The following is a 15,627-nucleotide window of genomic DNA, read 5'->3' as shown; positions in this document are numbered from 1 at the left end:
TCCCGATTACCTGTACAGTTCAAGCTATTGGAGCAGAATCAAGCTGAGGATCAGGGTGATGAGGGATGGTCTTTGCATTTAGATTAGCCAGAGGACTCTCCTGATGCCAAATACATCTCCACTATGAGAATACCAAGACAGTGACTTTGTGGCAGAGGATCCTACTTTTCCTCAATTTTTACAGAAGTTTTCCATGACCACTGATTATTTTTTCCATTAAAACCAGGTCAGAAATATTCAAAGATCATGGTTAGGAGGTAACTGGACCGGAAACCACATCCATCCAATAGTGTTGCTGTACCCTTGCACCCTATTTTTGACAAGTTGGTGATAAAGCTATGGCAGATCCCTTACAGAGCTGTCCCAGGCTTGAAGAAAGTTCAGTAAACAGTACACCCTTCCCTAAGACTGCCCCATGCTATGTCTTCCCCAGTCTCATTCCCACGCCTCTTGGAGCTCAGTGATAGAGGCTGGACACACTTATGGTACTGTACCCCAAATCCTCAGCTGCAGTGCTGGGATTCATTTAGAGAGAAAGTTTATCAGTGTGACTGCAATCCTCCAAGTCATTCACTACCAGTCCTTCATGACCAAGAGTCAGGTGGAACAATGGAAGAAGCCTCTATTTTGTTTGATTTTCTTCCTCAGTAGAAATGCCAGAAGCTTAAGAAGCTGATCATAAGGGCATCAGGTATGGGTAACTTTTAATCCAGATGATACAATGGTGAGGGCCACTGCCTGGAGATCCAGAGAACTTAAGGACGTGTCTTACTTTATAGACAACTTTTTTGGGAGCATAGCGGCTTCTATACAGAAGGCAAAGGAGACAAAGACTACACTGCATTATCTTGGGCCTTTGTCTTGTTCCTTGGGTCCCTCTTTCGAGGGAGGCAATAGAAAGGCTCCATTTCAAAGGCTGGCTTTCATGTCATGAGCTAGCTTTAAGGGAGCTCAGTATCCACAGTGCACTTGGTGTTTGGCCTCAGCACCCCAAGAACTAATAGTCCTAAGCTCCCTTTCAGCAAACACCAAAAATTGAAGGATTTGAAAGGTTAATTAAAATCAAGAACATTTCCGTTATCATAAAAATCCATATAATTAATTTTGGTAATTAATTCAGCTGATTGGTGTCCAACTTGTAATTTTGGTTCACAGGCCTGTATCCCAATCTCCTACCTCCATGCTAATTGCCATGGAGATGGGGATATGAACATGGAGAATTTTAGGCAACATTCATATCTACAGTCATACCACCCCAAGGGGACATCTTATCAGATCTGAAAATATAGGTTGGATCAGTCAAGGTAATTAATTGGTTGGGGAAACTTCTGGAGAAAGCCCTTGCACTATAAAAAGTGATGATTCTCTTTTGAATGATTGTGCTCACATACATTCTACTGCAGGTGTAGGTTGCAGCTTGCATGCATTAGGGCACGCATACACCTGCAGACGAATTATATATGTGCAATACATCTCAAAGAACAACAGTTAATACACAGGTAAGTAACCATTTTTGCTAGTATATTGTAGTCGCCTTGCTGAGGCAGTACTGTACCAGTACACCAGTATAGTGTTAGGGGCACTGTACTCCTTGAGGTAAAGTTATTTCAGATGTGATATGTAAATAGAAATTCTGACCACTTGTCATTGTTGGCAGCTTTAGAGCTCTTCCCGACAGATGTAGCATTAGCAGTAATATCCTGGACCAATTCCAACTCCAGTAATTCCATGAGATAGTTGATAGCTTTCCGTAATTTTTTTTCTCCTTTTTGTATCAAGGACATAATGCTAGTTTCTTGATGGTCTTGAACACTCTTTGTTTCAATATGTATTAAAAACAGATAAAATCACATGTAAGCTATGTGTGACTATTGACGGTGCAACAAAGTAACCTTGTAAGTGTGGTTTATTTCAGTTAGTCAATAGAAATATATTTTGCATTTATATAGGACTTTTCATCCAATGATTTTATATCACCTTTTAAACATTAATGAAGTTTCATGACACTTCCATGAGGTAGGTAAGTGTTATTGTATCTATTTTAGTAATGGAGAAAGCTGAGGCATAGAGAGGGTGAATGATTTCTTTAACCTAGTAAGTCATTGATAGAGTTGAAAATCGGACCTTGAATTCCTGACTCCCAGCTCTTTGCTGTAACTATTAACACTATGTGTTATTTTTTCCCCCCTTGGAAATATCTGAACGTTCTAATGGTGGTTTAGGAAGCTGTAATGACGTCATAGACAAAGTTATAGAAAAAGCTCTTATATCATGTTCAATGTATATCATAAACATAATTAGTTAGAAAAGTCAAAACAAAATAAAACAAAAACCCCAAACATATGTTTTAATTCTTCTGATTTACAGATTAACTCATGTGATCAGAATCTGAACAGATGTTGTGAAATCATAGAAATGAACTCCATGATTCAGGGGCAACTCTTCACAATCCTCAATCAAACAGCTCGAGAAGGTGAGAATTTTCTATGTCTCTATGGTTTGTACGTATCACCTCCATTTTCTTTTTAAGTGCAGACTAAAGATTTAGCTCTGGATTTTCTCACATATACCTGGTTTATGTATTCTCTTAGGTGGGCATTATGCAGGTGTAGAGACAATAAAATCTCGTCTCTTGCCATGGCTGGGGACTTGTTTTTCCAGTACTACTTCGGGAAGGCCCTTTGAAACCAGTCTTTCTCTCATTCAGGTATGCTGAATGTTTATTTTTAAGATGATAAAAATATATAAATCAAAGACTTTCTGCAATTAAAAATCAATGTTGGGGTTTTTTTTACTAACTAAAATAGTGTTTTCTCACAGTTTGCCTTCTGAACTATTGCCATCATTGTTAACTGTGACAATTATGTCATTAAAAAAAAAGCTTTAAAAGCGGAATAAAATAAGTCATTGAAGTTAATTTGACTAAATTAGTTTAGCAAGCCTTAAGCTCTTTTGTCTTGTCCAAGAAACTAGTTTCTTATATATCAAGGTAAAGAAATATGCTAATTATAAGTTTGCTGTGACATCACCCTAAGACTTTATGCCAGACCTGTACTGGAAGCAATTGAGTGTTTTGTGAAACTTTTCATGTGAACTGAGGGGCGCACATAAGGTCTCATGCCTTCTAACTGTTAGTTTTCATTCTTCAGAAGCTTGGGCTCTAATACATGTATTGTGAGAAATTTTTTTACAGGAAATAAATATAAATCGTGATACCGCCATGCACCTAGCTTTGAGGACTAGGATAGCAGGGGTGTGTGTTCCCTTTCTCTTCCCCTGCATGATTCATAAGATTTACAGAAGGTGCTATTTACAATATTTCAGCTGGAGATGCAGACCTTCTGTGGCACTCTTGTGTGTTTTGGAAGAAAACAGTAGTGTTATCTAGTGGGGAGATGAGAGCAAATGTCTTCATGCTTTCCCTGATTTCTCATTTTAATTTTTTTTCCAAAAAAAATCACTGTTTACAGTTTAAATAAGCTATTTCCCCTGGGTAAAGTGACATCCAATCATATGGACTAGGATTAATCTGGCTAGGGTCTGTACTTGGTACAGGGAATAGAGCAGTTTTCTCTTAATTTGTTTTTACAAATGACAACATTTAAAAAGATGTAGTGAAAGAAATAATCTATGTGATAATTTATGGGTTTTCAACTGCATGTGCAAATGAAAGGAAAGCCTTTAAAAACAGAATTGAAACCCAGAGCACAATTACTAGTTTATTTACAGTTTTATTAGGGTATGCAATGTGGCATTAAAAGCAAAGTTGCATGTGCAAGGTTGTATCCTTATCAGTTATACTAGTTGCTTAATTTGCTCTTATGATTTTTCCCCATTATTTTGCATTCCCAGTAATGTGTAAAAAGTTAATTTATGCAGGCATAGAAAGAATTGTTGGCATATTTAGTTCTAAGAGTTTACTTTTTGTCCGTATTTTTTCTTTCTAGTAGTGTGTGTATTTGTGTGCATATCCATATGTATATCTATCTAATATCTATCTATCTTACAATGAAATAGTAAAGCACTACTATATGTAACTTTTCCCCTAGTGTAATTTAATCTCTCTCTGGCTGTTTTGTGCTATCTCTCTATTTGAACAAGTACAATGTTTTCTTTGTTTAAGATCAATTTAGATTTATTTTTTCCTGCATCATTTCAGAAATGCACAGCTTGTCATGAGACATTCTAAGGCAGTGGTTTTCAACCTTTTTTTCATTTGTGGACCCGTAAAAATTTTGAATGGAGGTACGGACCCCTTTGGAAATCTTAGACTTAGTCTGCAGACCCCAAGTTGAAAACTACCATTTTATGGTAATGATAACCTTCCGCAGACTCCTTAGAAATAGTCTGTGCATGCCCAGGGGTTTGCGGACGACGGGTTGAAAACTACTGTTCTAAAGAAATGCTGTATAACTTTCAGGCATAACATTCAAACAGTGTGATATTTGTATTTCACTGTAGGAGTCAATTGAGAAAGAAAGACAGCTGAGGGAATTTGCCAGCACTCGGAAACACGAAATACAACAGTTGGAGAAAGAACTGAACTCAACTCATTTACAACTCAACTTAGTGCAACAAGAGTAGGAGAATTAACTGTGTATTTTTCAACAACAAATTTATTTTTCTTTTCACACCTCATTTCTAATAGAGATCTACAAAATGTTTCATTTCTGCTTTGAAATAAGAATTTAAAATCTATCTAGACTCTGGATTTTCTGAATTTGAATGATGTGGGACTGTATACCCAAGGCATTAAAAGTCTTCTAGTAAGTAAGTTAAACATTGGTTGGTTGGTTGGTTGGTTGGTTGGTTGGTTTGTAATTAAAATAATTTTAAAAATTGTATTGGCTGCCTGAAAGACAACAGCCTAGCAGAAATTAAACATTTTGCCCTGAAAACTTTTGGTCATAATACCTGTAGCTTATTTAATACAGATTCTGTACTGCAAGTTGCACAGAAGGAAAGTTTCATACCACATATGACACATTTTGCATATAGCCAAATATATGTTTTTTTTTATTTGCAGTGTTGTTGTAGTTGTGTTGGTCCCAGGATATGCGAGACACAAGGTAAGTATGGTAATATTTTTTATTGGACCAACTTCTGTTGGTGGAAGTAAACTTTTGAACTACACAGAGTTCTCCAGATCTGAAGAAAGAAATCAGAGTGCCTGAGCTAAATATTAGTTGGGACAGATAATTAAGCAGATCCACAAGATCTCTGCTGTGTCCCAGCTTTTAAATAGTCTTCTGGAGGAGCCACTCTGGTGTGACAGACCTCCAGGGAGCCCTTCTTTTTAGCTTCAGGGTAGGCCACCCAGCCTCACCTCCTTCTAGACTGAACCTCTGGGCTCCAGCACTCCTACTTCATATTGTTAGATCTGTCTAGTGAGTCCAGTTGAGACAGTAGAGACCTGTACACTCTTCAGGGACTAATGCATCTCAGCAAGTATTTGCAGTGACTTCAAAGTGCAGAAGGATTTATTATACAGCATTGGAAGTCCTTAGGCTAGCATAGTGAAATAAAGGTTCAAGCATAGTCCATTCTGGTCAAGCCAGAGTAAACCACTAGCCAAACTGTAGTGGATTCCATCTTAGGGTCTGTTTCTTTCTGACTCCTTAAGAGAGCTTAGCTATCTGTACCACTTGTATTTAGTTCAGACATTCTGATTTCTTTTCCCAGACCTGAAGAACTTGGTATAGTTTGAAAGCTTGTATCGTCCACCAATTAGAACAGGGTTAAAAAAGAACTAGATAAGTTCATGGAGGATAGGTCCATCAGTGACTATTAGCTAAGATTGTCAGGGATGCAACCCCATGCTCTGAGTGTTCCTAGCCTCTGTTTGCCAGAAGCTGGGAGTGGACGACAGGCGATGGATCACTTCCTGATTGCCCTGTTCTGTTCATTCCCTCTGAAGCATCTGACATTGGCCGCTATCAAAAGAGAAGATACTTGGCTAGATGGACCATTGGCCTGATCTAGTATGGCCGTGCTTATGTTCTAACAGAAGTTGGTCCAATAAAAGATATCATCTTACCTACCTTGTCTCTCTCATATCCAAAATATGACATTTCATAGAAAAGGTATGGTTGAAAAGAATGCCCAATATTCTTATCCTGGCCAAATACGCTTCTCATCAGCTAGGAACAGGTAGGTCTACCTAGCAATCAGAGGTATGACTGCAGCATGTGTAGATGTACCAGAGCTAGTTTTGATCTAGCTAGCTTGAATAACAACAGTAGTGAAGCACAGTTTATACAAACCTGTCTGGAACCCTGGATCTCTACTAGAGTGAGCAGCTAGCTTGCGCTTCTGCTCATGGTGCCACAACTTCATTGCTATCATTATTAGAGGTATCCAGATCAAAGCTAGCTCAGATACATATACACATGCTGTAATCACACCTCTGACTGCCGTGTCTCCCAAAGAAAGGGAGAAAAACCTTGCATAATTGTGATCCTCATCTATTAAAAAGATTTCTGTCTTCCTTAAGTAGAGAATGAGGCTGCTCCTGTGCATCCAGTGATCCATAGCATGCAAGCACTCTTCTGGGGTAGATGCTGAGATCACGGGTTCTGCAGGGCAAGAGATGTATAGTTACATATCATCAGCACACTAATACTCTAGTGTTCAGAAATTATGACTGCAATCCTGCTCCCATTGAAGTCAGTTCCAAAACTTCCATTGATTTCAATGGGACCAGGATATGGCCCTGTCTCACACAGGGCCTTCTTGTATATATCAAGCAACATATGGGTAGCAAGACACCATATTTTAGTTTCCTTAGTAAAGACATGTAATAGTCTACCTCCACTTGTCTCCTGCCTTTTAAGTGTGAGTGGGGGACAGTCACAACAGTAACATCTTTGGATAATTAAATTAAGCAAATAAATAAATGAAGATTAATATTTTAGTGTTAGCTAAAATTAAGCTATTATATTTGCTAAATGTAGCAACATATTATTTAAAAATAAAACAGCAATGAGATGTGTGCAGGAACAGCGATATATTTCCTGTAACGTTTTCATTGTTGTCATAGGCAACTACAACTTTAAAAATGGCTGCTAGGAGTGAAACTCTCTGCACATTTATGTTTTAACGGCTTAAAAGTTTTTGTTCCCTTTAACTTGAAAGTCTGTATTTCACCCTAAGCTGTGCTCAAATAGCCATTTTCAAGAAGAAAACCCTCAATATTAAAAGCAGCTGGCGCTTGAATTGGAAGGAGAGGTGTAGACAGTTGGTTATACTAACCCCCAATTTCTTGCCACTGCTTGTTGGGAAAAAAGGAAGAGGGACTTTGGGGAAAAAATTCAGGGATATCATCATGTTTTTCTCAATTCAAGCTATGTATCTGGCCACAACTGTTGCTTTCAGGAGCCATTCTGTCAGCTTTATAAAAAGCCTGAAGTCAATACATCATCAGAAATGTAAGTATTCCTTTGTGTGTAAGGTCAGGTCTACCTTACAGTCTTCTGCTGGCATAGATTTGTCAGTTCAGAGTATGAAGAGGTGTGATCTCTGACTCACAGAGCTGTTTAGAAGATGTCCCTAGTGCAGGTGCAATTTTGCACAGTTACCAATTAAGCTTTAGACACCTGCTTTTTAGACACTCAGCTTATATCTTAGCAGGGTTCTTCCTTAGGTCATCATGGTAATCCACAAAATTTAAGCTTGTCTGGTTTGTGATGTCATCAAACTACTGAGGTTATGTATGTATAAAGTCTTATTCATAGTTTGCTTTTATGTTTTATGCATTTTAAGGACACCACATGGAAACCACATTTTAATAACAAAAATGTTGTTTATAGAAAATGTATGCAAAATGTTTCTCTGCTCTAGAGTTGATGAAAATATAATGGTTCTCTGTGTTAAAGTAAAATAACTTTTTTTTAGATTTTGCTTAAAACTTAGTTTGCTTTCAAGACAGATATGCATAGTTTATTGCTTGGGGGCCTGTGAAATTAGCAATTATTCAGCTAATTATCTTAGAGATTATTTATGAAGGTGTACATCATCCCTGCACTTGCATATGGAGCTCCTGTGGACAAGTTTAATTTGAAACAAAAGGTCAGATATGAGAAATTTTCCATGAAAGGGTCATTTACAAAAAAAAAACAACCCAAAACCTGTTTTGGGAGAACTGAAAGGGAATTTTTTGAAAATTTCTGGTTGGGCTCCCCATTAGCTCAGCAGATGGACTGCCCAGGAGCTGTGAGCCTAGAAGCCCAGAGAACCACAGTTTAGCATGCTGCCAAGGAGCATGGGAGGCTAGTAAGCTGGTAGGAAATAAGGCAGTTTTCCATCTGAATTTCATCAAAATCCACACCTTTCTCTTGAACATTTCAATTTTGACAAATTTGGATTTTCTGGAAAAATGTTCTGTTGGGACATAATGGACCAGCTCTGTTTGCATATATTTCATTAATTAAAAAAAACACAACACTTACAAAAATAGGTCTTTCCAAACCACTATATAAAATCTTTCTTGCTGTGCTTGATGTGGTCCCATTATCAATTAGAGGCTTGGTGACCAAGACCTATCAGATAAATCTTTTATATTTATTCCAGGAGTGTGCTAGAGTCTCATGGATCACTAGATGGAGCAAAGTCTACAGATATATAGCCACTATTGAGAGTGCCCTGCTGCCAGGAATCAGTGGCGGATTAAGGTTTCATGGGGCCCTGGGCCAGAGCAAATGGGGGACCCCTTCCACCTGTAGTCCCGCCCCCCTTCTCCCTCTTCTATTTGTGGCCATGCCCACAGCCCAACCCTATTCTGTCTTTTTCTTCACGACCCCACCCCTGTTCCACCCACAGTCCTGCCCCATTTCGGCCCCCCACTGCGGCCCCACAACCCATTTGCTCCTTTCTGCCCCCCATTGGATAATCTGCCACTGATAGGAACCAATAATATGAGCATCTCAGCAGATCATAGTCACTGTAACAGGACAGAGGAAGAGATACAGTCTCTCAAATAACTAGTTAGGACTGAAGAGCTGGCAACCAACACTTTGAACTGCACACAATAGCCTGTGTGGAGCATGGAGCGCTGGTGTTATCAGATCAAAATGACTTACCCTGTTCGATAAGCAAATCACAGCACACTGCACTTGCTGAAACTTCCAAGTGCTTTTCAATGGTAGCCCCAGTAAAGTATGTTGCACTCTTCTGGACCGTTTAGAAAGATATTGCTAACTGTGGCAAGGATCATAACAGCAAGAAATGGTCTCAGTCTTTGAGCCAAAGCATTATATATAATTGCTTTCATCTGAAATTCCAAGAATGGCAATAAACTCAAGATGGTAAGCCATATTGGTGAAAATCAGACATGACATAGCTTCAATAAATGGCATAGTCACAATTATGGCCCATACCACTGAATGTTTTTTATCTTCATATCAGCATCATTCTGTCTCATCTTGGTTGGACATAAACTAGTTTGATCCTGTCTGCATCTCCTCTATCAAACTCTGAGTAAGCAAAAACTATGGTATCCATGTTGGATGAAAAAAAGATGTAGATCTGAGTGTCTTCTGCATGTTGATGACACTATAGGACAAAACATCTCACAATCTCCTCGTCCTGCCAAATATCTACATTGAACCTGAGAGGAGATAAGATGGAATGCTGGAGGACTCCATATGAGAGCCCCTTGGGAAAGAAAATGTGTCTTTGCTACCTTTTGGGAACTTTCAGAAGAAAGAACAAATTTTCTGTACAGATCTATCTAAACCTTTGGTCAATACAATCAAAGGTTGATGAAAAGCCTAACTAAATCACCTCTCTTCGTTGTTTGAAGGAGATAGATGGTATTGTTATCCTTGGGAGACTATCAAAAACTAGAGTTATAGGGACTGAAGAAAGAGGGAGATTATTGATTTATGGTAATCACTAAAGCTGTTAACATCAAAACAGTCTCTTGAGTGTGAGGCACTTAGTACTGGATGTTAAAGGTGGCTGGCAGCCTTTAATCTTGAAAGGAGGCATTAGCAAATGTCACTAATAATGGGTTTTCAATCTCCTTGTTGATGCTGGAATGCATCTCCCATAAAATACCTAAGATCTTACTTAGACCATGTCCACACTAGATACCTTACAGTGGCACAGCTGTACCAATGTGCCACATTAAGATCTCCTGTGTAGCCACTCTATACCAATGGGAGAGCATCTTCTGCAGACATAGTGCTATCCACACTGGCACTTCTGTTGGTGTAACTTATGTCACTTGCGGGATGTTTTTTTTCACACCCCATAGTTACATAAGTTATACCAACAAAACTGCTAGTGTAGACATAGCCTTAGTAAAATTGTTGACTGTAGTTTGCTTGCATAATGCAAACATAAACATTCCTGAAATGAAAATGAATCTTCACAGTAGTGGCTGGGGGACTTGTATTTAATCAGAGCTAAATCTACGTCACACAGCTGATATTAGTTAAATATGAAGAGTGTTTGGGCATGCAAGGAAGGGAAAGAGTGGCTTGCATTGCTTTCCAGTGATGATGCCTTCCAATTCATTTGTGGCACTGAGGGCTTCTGGGACTATCTATAACTGGTCTTCCTCCTCTGGAAGGGTGGTCTGCCAGAGTGGGGTTAAAGATAAAGTTGTTCAGGCTGTACTTAGTAGACCAAATGAAGAGAAGTAAAACATGTATGTTTTTTGTTCTTTTTTTCATAACTTCAGAACGTCTCTCGAAAGTTACATGTTCAGCTTTTCAAGTTGCTTATGACATTTCATGACTCATGAGTATCTCATTACTGGAGCAAAGTAAAATAGTATGTGAAAGACAAAACAGTGTTCTCCTCAGTCAGGACTTTGGGGGTTTGTCTTCTAAGCAACACCAAGAGAGTATTGCCATGTACATTGGCCAAACTGGACAGTCTTTATGCAAAAGAATAAATGGACACAAATCTGACATCAGGAAACAAAACATTCAAAAACCAGTAGGAGAACACTTCAACCTCTGTGGCCACTCAGTAAAAGATCTAAAGGTGGCAATTTTGCAACAGAAAAGCTCCAAAAACAGACTCTAACAAGAAACTGCTGAGCTTGAATTAATATGCAAACTAGATACCATTAACTTGGGTTTGAATAGAGACTGGGAGTGACTGGGTCATTACACATACTGATTATCACTACAAAAGATTTTTTCTCCTGCTGATAATAGCTCATCTTAACTAATTAGCCTCTCACAGTTTGTATGGTAACTTCTAATTTATCTGTATTTATATATATCTTACTACATGTTCCATTAAATGCATCCGATGAAGTGAGCTGTAGCTCACGAAAGCTTATGCTCTAATACATTTGTTAGTCTCTAAGGTGCCACAAGTACTCCTGTTCTTTTTGCAGATACAGACTAACACGGCTGCTACTCTGAAACCTGTCAAGAGAATACTGAATATTTAGGAGTTTTCTAAACATCATAGGGTGTATCATCCCCAGGTACAGGAAAACCCCAAGAATATGAACCTTCAGAGTTTACCTCATAGAGTTCCTTTCTCATCGCCCCTACAGTATATCAGAAATGTTTCATAGGCCTGCCAAGACCAAGTGGCAGGAGGAGATGAAACTATACATATTTTCTTAGAATTATGTGGTTGTGAGACCCCTTTGTGTTATACCTAATGCCCCCTTTCACTTCTGGCAGTACAGCTCACTAAAGAGTTGTGCTGAGTGCCTGTGGGCTGACCCCAGCACTCAATAACACAGGGAATTAATGCTGAAACTATCAGCATTGATTCTTGTGGGTTTGCAGGGGGATGATGCCAAGTAGAGTAGTTATCCTCCATTTTTGCGCCATCAATCCTCAAGCTCATACGCCCACCCATATCACACTAATGAGCACAGTGATTAGAGATGGTCAAAATTTTTCATCCAGAACTTTTTCTCCCCCAAAAAGGCAGATTTGAATCAACCAAAACATTTAAGGAAATTGTGGAGATTTTGGTGAATTGTTTCAGTCAAAACAAACAAACAAAAAAAGTTGGAAATGTTGAAACAAACTACTTTTCAACCAATTTTCATTTCTGGTAGACAGTGAGGCATAGACATAGGAAGGCCAGATAAAGGCATTTCAGCAAAGGCTTCTGTATGAACAGGAAGAGATTATTTAATGGGACTGAGAGGAGGAAGTGCTAGATGAGAAGAGAGTGAAGTACAAAGAAAGGTCCATTATGTAGGCAGGAGCAAATCTGCAGAAGATTTTAATACAAAATAAGGCAATTTTGAGCTGGATCCTGTAATGAATGGCGAATCATTGGTAATGATACAGGATGATGGTGGCGTAGTTGCATTTCTTGTACAATACATGTATGAAAGTGGGCAGCAATATTTTGCATATGTAGGAGTCTAGAGAGCAGGGACTTGGGGACAGAGATGTGCTAGTTAAGTCAAGAAGAAAAATTAAGGAAGATTTTGGTGATGATGCTATGAAGGCAGTAGAAAACAGGCAGTGTTGTGGAGCTGGAGATAGGTAGGTTTGCAGATGGAGCGCTCATGTTCAGAGATTATGCCAGATTATGGTTAATGGAGACAAATTGGGGCATCTAAATTAGGGAGGGAGATAGAGAAGTGGAGTGTATAAGATTAATAGTAATGGGTTACAGAGCAGTAATTCTGTTGGTATAGTTTAGTCAGATAGGACTTTTGCAGATTATGCATGCAGGTGACCCGCAAAAAAAAACAAACAAAAACAAACCCTGAAACATTTGCTTTGTCATGCAAAATTCAATGTGAGAATCTGTACCTTTAATTTAAAGGTATATTTCTGGTTACTAATTTCTCTTGCAGTCTGGCAGAAGCCCAGATGGCTCTTGAAGACACAAAGACCAAATCAGCCACTACCCTTTTGGCAGCAGAGGATGAAATTGTTCATCTAAAAGCAGCGTAAGAAACAGTGATGTACTGTAGGGCTATTTGTGGTGGCAGTAAGGCAGCAAGCAAAGACACAGTTTGTGATTTGTTTGTGTTTTGTTTACATTTTTATAATGCTCAATTCCCCATTGTCCTATGCTACTCCAAATAAAGGGGAATAATTCCTCCTACTAACACATGAGACCAGGAAAAGGCAAAGCTTTTGTGATGTGTCGTTCCCCTTTATAAAGTTTACTGGCTGATCCTGATCAGTTGTCTTCTAGACTCTAGTAGTTGGATATAGCTCTTTTGGCTGGATAGGCTTTGAGGGTTTTTTTCCCCTCTGTATTCCTCTCTCCAGTTGTCTGGGTTTAGTTACAGTTATTTATGCACGGGTACTTCACTAATAATCTCTTTTTTATTTTTCACCTCACTTTTCTTTGGAGCATTTAGAGATATGGCCCATTAGTTGCAGTGGGTTTCATTATCTCTCTTGGCCAGAGAATACCCAACAAAAAGCATGGTTTGGACACATCTGGCTTTCTCTTAACAGCCAGTTGGTTAGAGCTTTGGCTCTGTGTATAGAGAGGCCCTGTAACTTAGTGGAAGTAGATTCATGGGGTGAGGTCCCATGTTGGTTGTATGTCCAGTGTGAGTAAATCATGTGTCAGAGTTCCCAGGAGTGTCATATGCAAAACCTGAGGTGTATTAGCAGGAGTGTTGTTTGTAAGACTTGGTAGATAATTGTCCCCCTCTACTTGCCATGGGTGAGGTCTCAGCTGGAATACTGTGTGCAGTTCTGGGCACCACAAACTAAGAAATATGTGAACAAATTGGAGAGAGCGTCCAGAGGAGAGCAGTAAAAATTATAAGATGTTTAGAAAGCATGACCTCTGAGAGAAGGTTGAAAAAATAGGACCTGTTTAGAGAAAAGAAGGGACATAGAATCACAGAATATATGGAAGGGAACCTTGAGAGGGCATATAATCTATTCCTGTGCACTGAGGCAGGCCAAGTATATCTAGACCATCCTGACAGGTGTTTATCTAACTTGTTCCTAAAAACCTACAATGAAGGGGATTTCACAGCCTCCCTTGGTAACCTATTCTAGTACTCATCTATCCTAATAGTTAGAAAGATTTTTCTAATGTCTGACCTAAGTCTCCCTTGATATGGATTAAGCCAATTACTTCTTGTCCTGTGAACACAGAGAACAATTGATAACCATCTTCTTTATAACAGTCCTTAACATATTTGAAGACCATTAACAGGTCCCCCCACGGTTTTCTTTTCTTAAGACTAAACATTCACAGACATTCAAGTTTTTTTTAAAACTTTTCCTCATAGGTCAGGTTTTCTAAACCTTTTATCATTTTTATTGCTCTCTTCTGGACTCTCTCCAATTTGTCCACATCTTTTTTTAAGTGTGGCTCCCAAAAGTAGACACAGACTCCAGCTGAGGCCTCAGTAGTGCCAAGCAGAGCAGAGCAATTACCTTCCACATCTTCCATATGACACTCTTGTTAATATACTCCAGAATGATATTAGCCTTTTTCACAATTGCATCACATTGTTGACTCATATTCAATTTGTGATCCACTATAATCCCCAGATACTTTTCTGCAATACTACTGCCTAGCCAATAATTCCCCTTTTTGTGTTTGATTTTTTCCTTCATAGGCATAGTAACTTTGCACTTGCCTTTATTGAATTTCATACTGTTGATTTCAGATCAGTTCTCCAATTTGTTAAGGTAATTTTGAATTCCAATCCTGTCCACCAAAGTGCTTCTAACCCCTCCCAGCTTGCTGTCATCCACAGATTTTATAGGCATACTCTAGTCCAGAGGTGGGCAAACTATGGCCCACGGGACTGTCCTGCCCAGCTCCTGGCCCAGGAGGCTAGCCCCCAGCCCCTCCCTTGCTGTCCCCCCTCCCTGTGGCCTCACCTTGCCGCGCCGCTGGCGCAATGCTCTGGGCAGCGGGGCTGCAGAGTCTGGTCTGACCTGGTGCTCTGTGCTGCGTGGCTGCCTGTCCTGGTGCAGCCGTGCCGGCAGCCACCAGTGCTCCAGGCAGTGCAGTAAGGGGGCAGGGAGTGTGTGTGTGGGAGGTTGGATAGAGGGCAGGGGAGTTCGGAGGGTGGTCAGGGGCGTGGATAGAGGTCAAGGCGGTCAGAGGGTGCGGAACATGGCAGTTGAATGGGGGCAGGGGTCCCGGGAGGGGCAGTCAGGAATGAGAGGAGGGGTTGGATGGGGTGGCGGGGGGCAGTTAGGGGAGCGGTCAGGGGACCAAAAGCAGGGGGGGTGAATGGAGCAGGGGTCCACAAGGGGCTGTCAGGGGGTGAGAACCATGGCACAGCCTCCCTTAACCGGCCCTCCATACAATTTCAGAAACCCGATGCAACCCTCAGGCCAAAAAGTTTGCCCGGCCCTGCTCTAGTCATTAACAAAAATGTTGAAATGTACCAGACCCAGAACAGATACCTGTGGGATCCCACTAGATACCTCATCCTAGTTTAACAGCAGAGCACTGATAATTACTCTGAGTTTGGTTTTTCAAGCAGTTGTGCACCTATAGTAATTTCATCCAGACCACATTTCCTTAGAGGTGACAGCTTAGTTGACTAGTTAATTCATCCTTCTTATCTCCAGGTCAATGCTATCTTTTAACTAGCAGAAAAGAAGTTTTGATCTAACAGGATGTAAGATTCTTCTGATATTTGGCTTTTCAAAGAGGTGATTTAGTCATGCTTGTTAAGCAAGATGCCTGCAC

At 39.9% G+C, this 15,627-nt stretch overlaps 1 protein-coding gene across 6 annotated transcripts in view; it reads left to right on the top strand.

The window, feature by feature from the left end:
• SPATA18 (spermatogenesis associated 18) overlaps positions 1-15,627 on the top strand; it is a 48,248-nt gene that overhangs the window by 6,625 nt on the left and 25,996 nt on the right. For 4 of the 6 annotated variants that reach the window (XM_038400958.2, XM_038400954.2, XM_043513862.1 and 1 more), the window contains exons 2-4: positions 2,368-2,473; positions 2,592-2,707; positions 4,462-4,580. In XM_038400958.2, the coding sequence (XP_038256886.1) occupies positions 2,368-2,473; positions 2,592-2,707; positions 4,462-4,580 (341 nt within the window). Of the gene's footprint in view, positions 1-2,367; positions 2,474-2,591; positions 2,708-4,461; positions 4,581-12,793; positions 12,890-15,627 lie in introns of all 6 variants that reach the window. The other 2 variants (XM_038400952.2, XM_043513860.1) reach the window with 1 other exon arrangement.

The sequence above is a fragment of the Dermochelys coriacea genome, chromosome 4, assembly GCF_009764565.3.
Source record: "Dermochelys coriacea isolate rDerCor1 chromosome 4, rDerCor1.pri.v4, whole genome shotgun sequence".
Lineage (NCBI taxonomy): Eukaryota > Metazoa > Chordata > Testudines > Dermochelyidae > Dermochelys > Dermochelys coriacea.
The sequence above is the reverse complement of the archived record's forward strand: the minus strand, read 5'-3'. Positions and strand labels throughout refer to the sequence as shown.